The 12,097-nt window shown below is 40.2% G+C and overlaps 1 protein-coding gene across 1 annotated transcript in view; it reads left to right on the top strand.

Annotated features, from left to right (window-relative positions):
* Nucleotides 1-1,183: 1,183 nt before the first annotated feature.
* Nucleotides 1,184-12,097, top strand: part of LOC103517704 (nuclear pore complex protein Nup133-like) — a 17,075-nt gene continuing 6,161 nt past the window's right edge. The window contains exons 1-9 of the mRNA XM_026829703.1: nucleotides 1,184-1,259; nucleotides 3,529-3,773; nucleotides 4,471-4,653; nucleotides 5,482-5,596; nucleotides 6,147-6,350; nucleotides 8,974-9,139; nucleotides 10,088-10,229; nucleotides 10,678-10,840; nucleotides 11,330-11,561. Of these exons, the coding sequence (XP_026685504.1) occupies nucleotides 1,184-1,259; nucleotides 3,529-3,773; nucleotides 4,471-4,653; nucleotides 5,482-5,596; nucleotides 6,147-6,350; nucleotides 8,974-9,139; nucleotides 10,088-10,229; nucleotides 10,678-10,840; nucleotides 11,330-11,561 (1,526 nt within the window). The remainder of the gene's footprint in view (nucleotides 1,260-3,528; nucleotides 3,774-4,470; nucleotides 4,654-5,481; nucleotides 5,597-6,146; nucleotides 6,351-8,973; nucleotides 9,140-10,087; nucleotides 10,230-10,677; nucleotides 10,841-11,329; nucleotides 11,562-12,097) is intronic.

The following is a 12,097-nucleotide window of genomic DNA, read 5'->3' as shown; positions in this document are numbered from 1 at the left end:
TCCAGGAGGTTAGAGGCGAAAGATAAAGCGTATTTTAAACTGAAGCCTGAAGCGTATTTTTTTGGAACAAGCGGCAACACTGTACATTTAAAAATGTAAACATAACCCAAAATTATTAATGGCAGAAAAAGATTTTTCACCGGAATTTTTTGTTTTTTAACGATAATAAACTAGTTTTAAACATAACCCAAAATTATTAATGGCAGAAAAAGATTTTTCACCGGAATTTTTTGTTTTTTAACGATAATAAACTAGTTTTTACTTAAGCTTAATTGCTTAATTCTTTAATAATTTAATAAGTTTTTTTTTACCGAACAGCATACCTGGACAGATGAAAATCTAACAGCACTTATAATCCTCAACTGGTGAGTAAATCGGTACCTTGGTGGGTATGTAAGTACCTAGGTTCTTACCAATGGATCCCACTCTCCCTGGTCTTTTTTTAAGAGGTTTGATAGAGGGAACTGTAACATCTATGGTCTTATTGTCCCGAAATCGAAGAGAGAAGGAAGACAGGATAGGAGAAAGCCAGCCGTTCCGAAAACGAACATTATCCCATCAGGATAAAATCCACCCCGGGCAGGAATCAAACCCGCGGCCTAGCGCTTACAAGGCAGACGCGCTACCAACTAAGCTAACTAGGCTGGCTCCCTGGTCTGGATTCCTACTCAAAGGCCGTTCCTTTACAAGTGTGTCTCTGTGTTGTATATTGAGGATACAGATTCTAAAAGTTTGCTTGGACATGGTTTGTACTTACCTATGTACAGCTCTAGCTACCTACCTACATTCAATTGATTTTGCTCAACTAACTGGACCGCAATATTACCTAGGTACTGAATGCCAGTGGTTTTATAAGTTATTCAGACTTATGTAGCGTAGACCCACAGGTGGGCCAATAAATGGTACGTTTTTTAGGTGGGCGAATAAATGGTACACTTACCCTTGACCATAGTATCGAACCTCGCAGAAAATCAAGAAATTTAGCTGAGTATTTTTTCTTTCCTTATCCTATAGGAAGGAAAGTAATGTAATCGGGTCAAATTTTTTCTGCAATGGTCGATGGTCTCAGCGAGGGTTCATGGTATCATGGTCTATGGTTGCCGTTGTGGCCGCGCACTAAATAATTATCCTAAAGGAACATATCCGGGATCGTCCAAAATCGGGAAGGCGATTTCTGGCCACCATGGTGTATAATGTATATCCCACCCCGCTGCTTCGCGTAGGGGCCCCGCAGCAACATGTAGGGGCTTCTACAAGGAGTAATATAGGTATCTACTGAAAATATCCGACTATAATGATGTACCTAATAATTAGTCAAATTTACTTCTTCAGTTTGTCTACAGGAAAAATAATATGTGTAAGAATTGTGTTGGAATGGAGTGAGCACAAAAAGAGGGAGTAAACCCCTAAGGCTGAATATTTCTTTTATGTTTTTACTTTCTTCCCTTCTCTCTCTCTCTCTCTCTCTCTCTCTTAACATTTTCTCTCTCTCTCTCTCTCTCTCTCTCTCTCTCTCTCTCTTAAGTCTCTTAACAATACCTCAGTAATTAGAAAAAAACTAAGAGAAAGAAAATGAGAATACATTTTCCTGTGTGTGTAGGTATATGATGTAGGTATTTATGTGTCTGTGAGAGAGAATCTCTCTCTCTCTCTTAACAATACCTCAGTAATTAGAAAAAAACTAAGAGAAAGAAAATGAGAATACATTTTCCTGTGTGTATATGATGTAGGTATTTATGTGTCTGTGAGAGAGATAGGGAGAGGAGAAGGAGAGAGAGAGAGAGAGAGAGAAGAGAGATTCCCGCTATTAGGCTTATTGTTTTCATATAAAGATGGCGAGGTAGGTATGTGAGAATTACTGGTATGAGATATTGAGATCCTTCAGACTTTTGTCTGACTTTCTGAGTTTCTACTCATCAGGTCCGAAATCAACCTCATGTAAAGACCCACCACTCACGATAAGTTTGATAGCATGCGATGATCGATTAGTTCGTCGAACATATATAGGATAGAAATTCCCCACTCAAGGTGAAATGTATCGCATGCGATAAAAGGATAAAACTCATAGAGAAAGAGAGAGAGAGAGAGAGAGAGAGAGAGAGAGAGAGAGAGAGAGAGAGAGGGAGAGAGAGAGAGATTCCCGCTATTAGACTTATTGTTTTCATATAAAGATGGCGAGGTAGGTATGTGAGAATACTGGTATATGAGATATTGAGATACCTACTTCAGACTTTTGTCTGACTTTCTGAGTTTCTAATACTCATCAGGTCCGAAATCAACCTCATGTACCTATATGTCCACCACTCACGATAAGTTTGATCGCATGCGATGATCGATTAGTCCGTTGAATATATATAGGATAGAAATGAAAAAGTCCACGGAGATGGACGAAACTCGAGTCGGATAAGATCAAAACCGGAACGTGTATCCATTGTATCATATAAAGGTAATAAGTTGTGTACCTAGTTATACCTATTTCATAACTTTACTTTAGAAATTCCCCATCACGACGAGTTCTATCGCATGCATTAAAAGGATAAAACTCATCCTGAGTGGCGGGCCTTAGTGACCTATAGGTACCTAAATAAGGTTTAGCTAATTAGGTAGGTATTCCTTTTTGGAGAGTTGAAAATTGAACCCTGCTCCAATAGAAACTGTGAATGGAGCAGTGGCAGTGGTCAATTTTCTAATGCTCAGATTCCCGAGAGGAATGAACACCTATACTTCAGCCTCATTACTTGCAAGCGGCGAAAGCTCGTTGAATGTAGGTAGGTACCAGAAATGTAAAGTGCAAAATTAATAATGTCATCAAAATAATGCACCTACCTACAATACAGATCAATTTTGGACGCAATTGTAGCATCGACATTGATGGACGCTTGAAATCTCTTGGGCGGATTTTATCCTGAAGGGGTAAGGTTCGTTCTCGGAAAGGCTGGCTTTCTCTCATCCTGTCTTCCTTCTTTCTCTCTTCGATTTCGGGACGATAAGACCCTAGCAGTTACAGTTCCTTCTATCAAAACTCTTAAAAAGTAAAAATATTCCCATTACATACTTATTGGGTAATCATTTAGATTCATGATTCCTGAGAGGGTTAATATTTCCAGTTACCTACCTATAAATAGAACGCCTGGTATTTTTTGTTTGTGATACTATTTGCACTACATTTCCAGGAGGTTAGAGGCGAAAGATAAAGCGTATTTTAAACAGAAGCCTGAAGCGTATTTTTAGAAACAAGCGGCAACACTGTACATTTAAAAATGTAAACATAACCCAAAATTAATGGCAGAAAATCAGAAAAGATTTTTCACCGGAATTTTTTGTTTCTTAACGATAATAAATTAATAAACTACCTAGTTTTTAAGCTTAATTGCTTAATTCTTTAATAATTTAATAAGGGGTGCTTCAACTCTAGAATACCAGGTTGTTCATGCCATCTAATTTTAAGTTTAAAAGGCTAAAAAATACCTATCCATTAGAAAAATCGACAAGTTGAAGATTAAAGTTTACTTCATTCATCCAAATGAGACTGCTTAAACTCCCATGTTTGTTTTATTCAGGGTCAAGAGTGTGACTGTCTCCACTACATTCCACCCCTGGGGTTCGTCCTGGTGACAACCACAGCGTCCCTAGTTCTCATCACGCCTCATTTCACATGTGGCCGTACTCAGCTGCAAGTCCGCAAGTTCAAGCAGAGCTCAGGCTGGCTCGGAGGATTTGGACAGAAGTTCTCCATCCTGTTTGGAAACCCACAAACCCAGACCCAGGAGACTGTAAGTATTTTTCTTGGGGGATTTGATTTTTTTCCCTTTTTTGGAGAGGTTTGACAGCGAGAACTGTAACTGCTAAGGTCTTATCGTCCCGAAATGGAAGGGAGGAGGAGGACAGGAGAGGAGAAAGCCAGCCGTTCCGTGAAAGAACATTATCCGTTCTGGAGGCTGTATATATTTAGGATAAAATCCGCCGGGGATTTGATTTTTTTCCCTTTTTTGGAGAGGTTTGACAGCGAGAACTGTAACTGCTAAGGTCTTATCGTCCCGAAATGGAAGGGAGAAGGAGGACAGGAGAGGAGAAAGCCAGCCATTCCGTGAAAGAACATTATCCGTTCTGGATAAAATCCGCTCCAGGCCTAAATCGAATCTGCGGCCTAGCGCTTACAAGGCAGACGCGCTACCAAGCAAGCTAACTAGGCTGGCGAGAGAGAGGGAGGAGGAAGAAGAGAGAGAGAGGGTTAGCTTTTTCAAGGGAATCATAACCCTTATTTCAGATTGCTGATTTCATGTTCCTTCCCTCCTCTGTCTAATTTTCAGAAACTGGTGAAGATGATACGCGCTACCAAGCAAGCTAACTAGGCTGGCGAGAGAGAGGGAGGAGGAAGAAGAGAGAGAGGGTTAGCTTTTTCAAGGGAATCATAAACCTTATTTCAGATTGCTAATTTCATGTTCCTTCCCTCCTCTGTCTAATTTTCAGAAACTGGTGAAGATGATCAGCAAGAGACACGGTAGTCTAGCACAGCGGGCCTGGCAGGTGATAGTCATTGCAGGTCACTCCCTACAGAAGTGGATCCTAGCTCCTGAGGAACCAGAGCGACTGGTGTATGATACAGACCTCAGTACTTATCTACAGGATAGCTATGTTAAAACTTTGGCCTGGGTGAGTGAATGAATGTCTTAGGCCAGCCACTCACAGGTAGACCTGACAGGTACACCTGATCAGGTCCGCTTGTCAGGTCTACCTGAGGAACCTGAGCGTCTGGTGTATGATACAGACCTCAGTACTTTTCTACAGGATAGCTATGTTAAAACTTTGGCCTGGGCGAGTGAATGAATATAAGTAAATAATTACAGTGTGTTGCAATATGAAGATGATCAGCAAGAGGCACGGTAGTCTAGCACAGCGGGCCTGGCAGGTGATAGTCATTGCAGGTCACTCCCTACAGAAGTGGATACTAGCTCCTGAGGAACCAGAGCGACTGGTGTATGATACAGACCTCAGTACTTATCTACAGGATAGCTATGTTAAGACTTTGGCCTGGGTGAGTGAATGAATGCCTTAGGCCAGCCACCCACAGGTAGACCTGACAGGTACACTTGATCAGGTCCGCTTGTCATCAGGTCTACCTGAGGAACCTGAGCGCCTGGTGTATGATGTATGATACAGATCTGAGTACTTATCTACAAAGACTTTGGCCTGGGTGAGTGAATGAATATACAGTAAATAATTACAGTGTGTTGCAATATAAATGTCAAGACTTTGGCCTGTGTGTTGCAATATAAATGGTACACATGCAAGAAGGAGGAAGGTGACATCAAATGGGACACTTGAAAGAGAAAATCTTCTCAGTATTGGCCACCGGCAATCATGCTGACGCCACATATGAATGGATGAATCTTTGGTAAAAACTGGTAACTGTGGCCACAAACAGTGGTAATTAAAGTAAGTACCTATTAATTAGAATTATATTTTTTTTTCCATTCTCAGGACTCGAGGAACGCGGACGTTGTAATTCTGGATGCTCATCTGAATGGCAATGACACCATCTTACTGGTAGCTACTAAGAATTCCTCACTGTCTCCCCTGGCTAACTTTGCTTTCAGTAAGTATTTGATAGTTTAAACCTTTTAACCTTCCTAGTGTTGAGACAACCACATGAGGTACTTTTTTTTTGTAAAAAAAAAAAGTTTTTGGTCTTTTTTGCCAGTTTATGGAAAAGTTTTTGGTCTTTTTTGCCAGTATATGGTAGTTATGTTATATTTTTATAAACTACCTAGTATTACACATTGACTACCCCTGTCCCTGGAAAGTAAATCGGAATTTCAGTCAACATATACCATTAAACATTTTTTCACTTTGGACTGGCGTTCCAACCAGCTCTTCACTTGTCCTGACTAGGCTTAGAGCTGAGTGTACCTTGTTTGATCTTTTCTTCCTCCCTGAGGACCGTCTCACAATGCAATGGAGTGTTGAATGCGCGACTTTGAGTGGCGCGTAGGTATTCAGCTACAAAACGAAACCTATGAAAATATGAAAATGATATAGAGTCTATAGAGGGTCTCTATCTTCATAAGTTCACAGCTTAAAGTTTTCATAGGTAAAGTCCACAATAACCTGATTCAGAGCCCAACTACATTTCTTTCCCCTTCTAGTGACCCTGAACACGGAAGAAAGTCCAGACAGTGCCAAGCTGGTATCTGTCAAGTTCATCAGCAATGTGGACTGGGCTAGTATACTGGGTGTCACATCTGGCGACCATTCCACGCAACAGCAGCGCGATGTCAAACCTGTACGTCTGCTTATACATCAGAACACGCCCATCCTGTATAACCAGCGATACATAGTGCCCATACTGGGTGAGTGATTTCTATGAGGTTTAACTGAGAGGTTGGTGATTGAATCTCTTTTGAAAGCAATGTGGACTGGGCTAGTATACTGGGTGTCACATCTGGCGACCATTCCACGCAACAGCAGCGCGATGTCAAACCTGTACGTCTGCTCATACATCAGAACACGCCCATCCTGTATAACCAGCGGTACATAGTGCCCATACTGGGTGAGTGGTTTCTGTGAGGTTTAACTGAGAGGTTGGTGATTGAATCTCTTTTGAAGATATTTTATTTTCACATTTGAAGGCAGTAAAAACGCAATTTCAAACATTCATGACGTCATAGTACAAACGCACTTAAGCTCATTCATCAGAACACGCCCATCCTGTATAACCAGCGATACATAGTGCCCATACTGGGTGAGTGATTTCTATGAGGTTTGACTGAGAGGTTGGAGATCAAATCTCTTTTGAAGCTAGATTTTTTTCCACATTTGAAGGCAGTAAAAACGCAATTTCAAACAGTCATGACGTCATAGTACAAACGGACTTAGTTCTTCTTCTTTGCCTTTTCCCACTTAAGTGGGTTTGGCATTTCGTGCACCTCATTTGCGGAAAACCCCTTCTCACGCAGATTCCTTTCTACATAGTTCTCCTCTCATCTCTGAACATGTCCGTACCACTGTAGCCTTCTTTTGTATTTTCTTTGAAATTTGCGTCACTTTGATTCTGCTCCTTATCGTACTTAAATATAGTCTATTTTGAAGTAATTCCGCCAGGCAGCACTGGTGTGCAGGTAGAATATGAGAATAGTGGAGGTCACTCTTAATGTGTCCATATTTGATTCTCTTAGGAGATACCGAGGAGCAGGCAGATCTTATTGATCTTGGGCCTAGTCCAGAGTTTCACATTCTAGAGGGCGCCATCTTGAATGCAACGTTGCCAGTGTTCTTTTCCCGCCATCATGGCTTTGTGTCTTTACTCCCCGCGGATGTCAATCCAGATGATGTTTTCAATTGGTGAGTTTTATTTAGCATATCTTGACAATTAAACTGACTATTAAACTTGCTATTTTTTTCCCAAATATGTTAAATGAGCATATCTTGAATACCAACTATAATTAAACTTGGTATTTTCCCCCAAATGTTTTGAAAACAAGCAATTTCTGTCGTATGGCCGGCTACAACCTTAGAAATACTTGAGGTAGGAAGACATTAAGTAGGAACCAACTTAAAAAGTTCGAAGATTTTGTAAAGAACTGCTACCAAATCACCTAGTTTATTATTAATATTATTTATTATTTTTCTTTAAAAGAAAGGAAAATGGGGTTCAGAACAGAAAAAAAACGCCAAAAAAAAAAAGCTTTTGCATATGTTTTGTTATTTTGTCTTACTAGATCGACGTGTAGGTACTTGATGGCAGAGATTGCCAAAGGCAATAATCACGCCTCCGTCCGTTTTTATAATACTTATTCATTTAACCCTTTGGTTACCGAATTAAGATACGAGTTATGATCATATTTGGAGTCAGAATTTTTTAAATTCATCACCTTAGGAGTTATTGGCCGGCAAAGTTTGTGTAAACAAAAGTTTACATCTGCGTTCAAAGGGTTAAAGCCCAATAAAGAATTTATTATAATAAAAATAAATTTGACCAACCTCTTTATTGTTTTTGTTAACAGTAGTACCAACATGACCAGTTTAGATGTGATGTCTAACGATATTCTCTCCCTGTCTGAGGCGGACATGGAGAAACTAGGCAAGGAGAGTGATAACAATAGCAAGATGAAAGCCGCGTTCCTACAGTTTGTCAGCAATAACTTTGTAAGTATCGTACCAGTTCTGTGGTTAGAGTGATAGATTATGGAGTTCTCTTCTTGCATATAAGGGACATAAGGGACTCATAAAGTGTAGAAACATTCAAGATCTCAGATGAAAAATCTAAGGCTATCAGTGAAACAAAAATGAGTGGTTGGGTGGAAGAACTCCTTCAGGAGAACCATAAAAAAACCTAGGGTAGTCCCTGATCGACGTTACTTGGTATTAAGTAAGGAGGACGTGGGTTCGTATTTATCCATTGCTTTAATAAAGAGACTATTTGGTTCTATTTTATCAGGACGATCAGTATAAATAAGGAATTTGTTATTCACCCAGCATAAAGGTAGAGGTATCTCTGACTGGTCAGCTTTTCACATGATAGGAGTGTAAAATAACCTGAAAAACTCGAGAAAATATTGTGCAATCCTATACTGATGTATTTATTTGCTCTCAGGTTACCAGCGAGCAGATATTGAAAGAGTCATTCCCATCTGATCTGAGTGTACCCTACCTGACGGATGCTCCTCTAGATTTGGCCGTAATTCAGGTGGCGCGAAGCTCAAGTGGGTTTGGCATTTCGTGCACCTCATTTGCGGAAAACCCCTTCTCACGCAGATTCCTTTCTACATAGTTCTCCTCTCGTCTCTGAACATGTCCGTACCTCTGTAGCCTTCTTTTGTATTTTCTTTGAAATGTGCGTCACTTTGATTCTGCTCCTTATCGTACTTAAATATAGTCTATTTTGAAGTAATTCCGCCAGGCAGCACTAGTGTGCAGGTAGAATATGAGAATAGTGGAGGTCACTCTTAATGTGTCCATATTTGTTTCTCTTAGGAGATACCGAGGAGCAGGCAGATCTCATTGATCTCGGGCCTAGTCCAGAGTTTCACATCCTAGAGGGCGCCATCTTGAATGCAACGTTGCCAGTGTTCTTTTCCCGCCATCATGGATTTGTGTCTTTACTCCCCGCGGATGTCAATCCAGATGATGTTTTCAATTGGTGAGTTTTATTTAGCATATCTTGACAACTAACCTGACTATTAAACTTGCTTTTTTTTCCCAAATATGTTAAATGAGCATATCTTGAATACCAACTATAATTAAACTTGGTATTTTCCCCCCAAATGTTTTGAAAACAAGCAATTTCTGTCGTATGGCCGGTTACAACCTTAGAAATACTTGAGGTAGGAAGACATTAACTAGGAACCAACTTGAAAAGTTCGAAGATTTTGTAAAGAGCTGCTACCAAATCACCTAGTATGTCAATCCAGATGATGTTTTCAATTGGTGAGTTTTATTTAGCATATCTTGACAACTAACCTGACTATTAAACTTGCTTTTTTTTCCCAAATATGTTAAATGAGCATATCTTGAATACCAACTATAATTAAACTTGGTATTTTCCCCCAAATGTTTTGAAAACAAGCAATTTCTGTCGTATGGCCGGTTACAACCTTAGAAATACTTGAGGTAGGAAGACATTAACTAGGAACCAACTTGAAAAGTTCGAAGATTTTGTAAAGAGCTGCTACCAAATCACCTAGTTTATTATTAATATTATTTATTATTTTTCTTTAAAAGAAAGGAAAATGGGGTTCAGAACAGAAAAAAAACGCCAAAAAAAAAAAGCTTTTGCATATGTTTTGTTATTTTGTCTTACTAGATCGACGTGTAGGTACTTGATGGCAGAGATTGCCAAAGGCAATAATCACGCCTCCGTCCGTTTTTATAATACTTATTCATTTAACCCTTTGGTTACCGAATTAAGATACGAGTTATGATCATATTTGGAGTCAGAATTTTTTAAATTCATCACCTTAGGAGTTATTGGCCGGCAAAGTTTGTGTAAACAAAAGTTTACATCTGCGTTCAAAGGGTTAAAGCCCAATAAAGAATTTATTATAATAAAAATAAATTTGACCAACCTCTTTATTGTTTTTGTTAACAGTAGTACCAACATGACCAGTTTAGATGTGATGTCTAACGATATTCTCTCCCTGTCTGAGGCGGACATGGAGAAACTAGGCAAGGAGAGTGATAACAATAGCAAGATGAAAGCCGCGTTCCTACAGTTTGTCAGCAATAACTTTGTAAGTATCGTACCAGTTCTGTGGTTAGAGTGATAGATTATGGAGTTCTCTTCTTGCATATAAGGGACATAAGGGACTCATAAAGTGTAGAAACATTCAAGATCTCAGATGAAATATCTAAGGCTATCAGTGAAACAAAAAAGAGTGGTTGGGTGGAAGAACTCCTTCAGGAGAACCATAAAAAAACCTAGGGTAGTCCCTGATCGACGTTACTTGGTATTAAGTAAGGAGGACGTGGGTTCGTATTTATCCATTGCTTTAATAAAGAGACTATTTGGTTCTATTTTATCAGGACGATCAGTATAAATAAGGAATTTGTTATTCACCCAGCATAAAGGTAGAGGTATCTCTGACTGGTCAGCTTTTCACATGATAGGAGTGTAAAATAACCTGAAAAACTCGAGAAAATATTGTGCAATCCTATACTGATGTATTTATTTGCTCTCAGGTTACCAGCGAGCAGATATTGAAAGAGTCATTCCCATCTGATCTGAGTGTACCCTACCTGACGGATGCTCCTCTAGATTTGGCCGTAATTCAGGTGGCGCGAAGCCTCATTGATGATATACCGGCCAAAGATCCTCGCTGGGCAGAAATGAAAAACCTCAATGGTAAGTAAGTCCCTGTTTCTTCCCTTTTTCTAAGGCGGTTTTATTCCCTCTATACATATTTCTCGATCGTTCAGATGGTTTTAGAGTCAATTTACTTTAAAATCCCTAAATAAATGAAATGCCAGGCCTAGTTAGTAGCTTGGAAGGTAGTACACCTGCTTTGTAAGCGCTAGGTTACAGGTTCGATTCACGCCCGGGGCGAAGTTCCCAAACAGACAACGTTCGTTCTGGGTTTCTCCTATCCTATGCTCCTTTTCTACAGTAAAGTTACAGTTCCCTTATTCAAACCTTTTGATAATAACAAAAAGTTGTTGTTTACTGCTGCTTATTTGGTAGGTACCAGCCGTTCCGGCTTTCTTCCATCGTGTTCTTGTTCTCTCTTCGATTTCGACACCAAAATACTTCAGTAGTTACAGACAGTTCCCTCTATCAACCTCCCTTCCCCCCTCCAAAAAAAAAAACACTGATAAAACCTATCTCATCCTCCAGGCACTCCCATCGGGGTGGGTATGAGCGTGACCATCTCCCTGGACATATCCCTCCAGCTGGAGGAGAAGCGTCAGGTCATGGAGTGGTACGTAGGGTTCCTGAGGGAGTCTGGACTCTGGGGACGTCTAGCGTACAGTACGCATCATGGCGTAGTCATGGCAACCACGTACGTGCTCGCGGACTGTGTCGAGAAAATCCACGCCGCCATCACGCTCCGGAAACTGCACAAACAGTGAGTAACCAGTGCTTTGAGAATGAGGGTCGAAAAATGAAATTATCAATCAATGTGATTTCTCAATTATTTACTTAGCCTTAAGATACCATGTTTGTTACTTACAATTACACGATGCGACAATACACTGAAATTATCGTTATTATGTAGTAGAAGGGAAGTTTTTTTTTTCCGTATAGGCGATGTTCACTTAGGCCGATGTATCGAAAATATGTAGTAAAGTAACAGGTTTTGCTGTAATCGGATAAAAACCTCCGTTCTGGCTGGGTGGGTATAACACTAAGCTTGCACTTCGGAGATCACGGGTTCGATACTTGGCAGAGCGCGAAGTTTTTTCAGCTTTGTGCTTGAAATATGGTGTACATTTAGCCTGAAAACAATTGAGTAGTGATCAGTGGCGGCATTAAGTACCAGAGTAAAAAGAAAATAGTTACCTATTCAGAGTTGACCTTGGAAAAGATGGACTCGTATTTCGGGGGCTTTCTTTTTTTTGGGGGGGGGGGGGGGGGGGGTTGTTTTTTGTGGTGGGGGGGGTT

The sequence above is a fragment of the Diaphorina citri genome, unplaced genomic scaffold (genome assembly GCF_000475195.1).
Source record: "Diaphorina citri unplaced genomic scaffold, Diaci psyllid genome assembly version 1.1 scaffold1933, whole genome shotgun sequence".
Classification (NCBI taxonomy): Eukaryota; Metazoa; Arthropoda; class Insecta; order Hemiptera; family Psyllidae; genus Diaphorina; species Diaphorina citri.
Note: the sequence above shows the minus strand (reverse complement) of the source record. Positions and strands in the feature narration are given on the sequence as shown.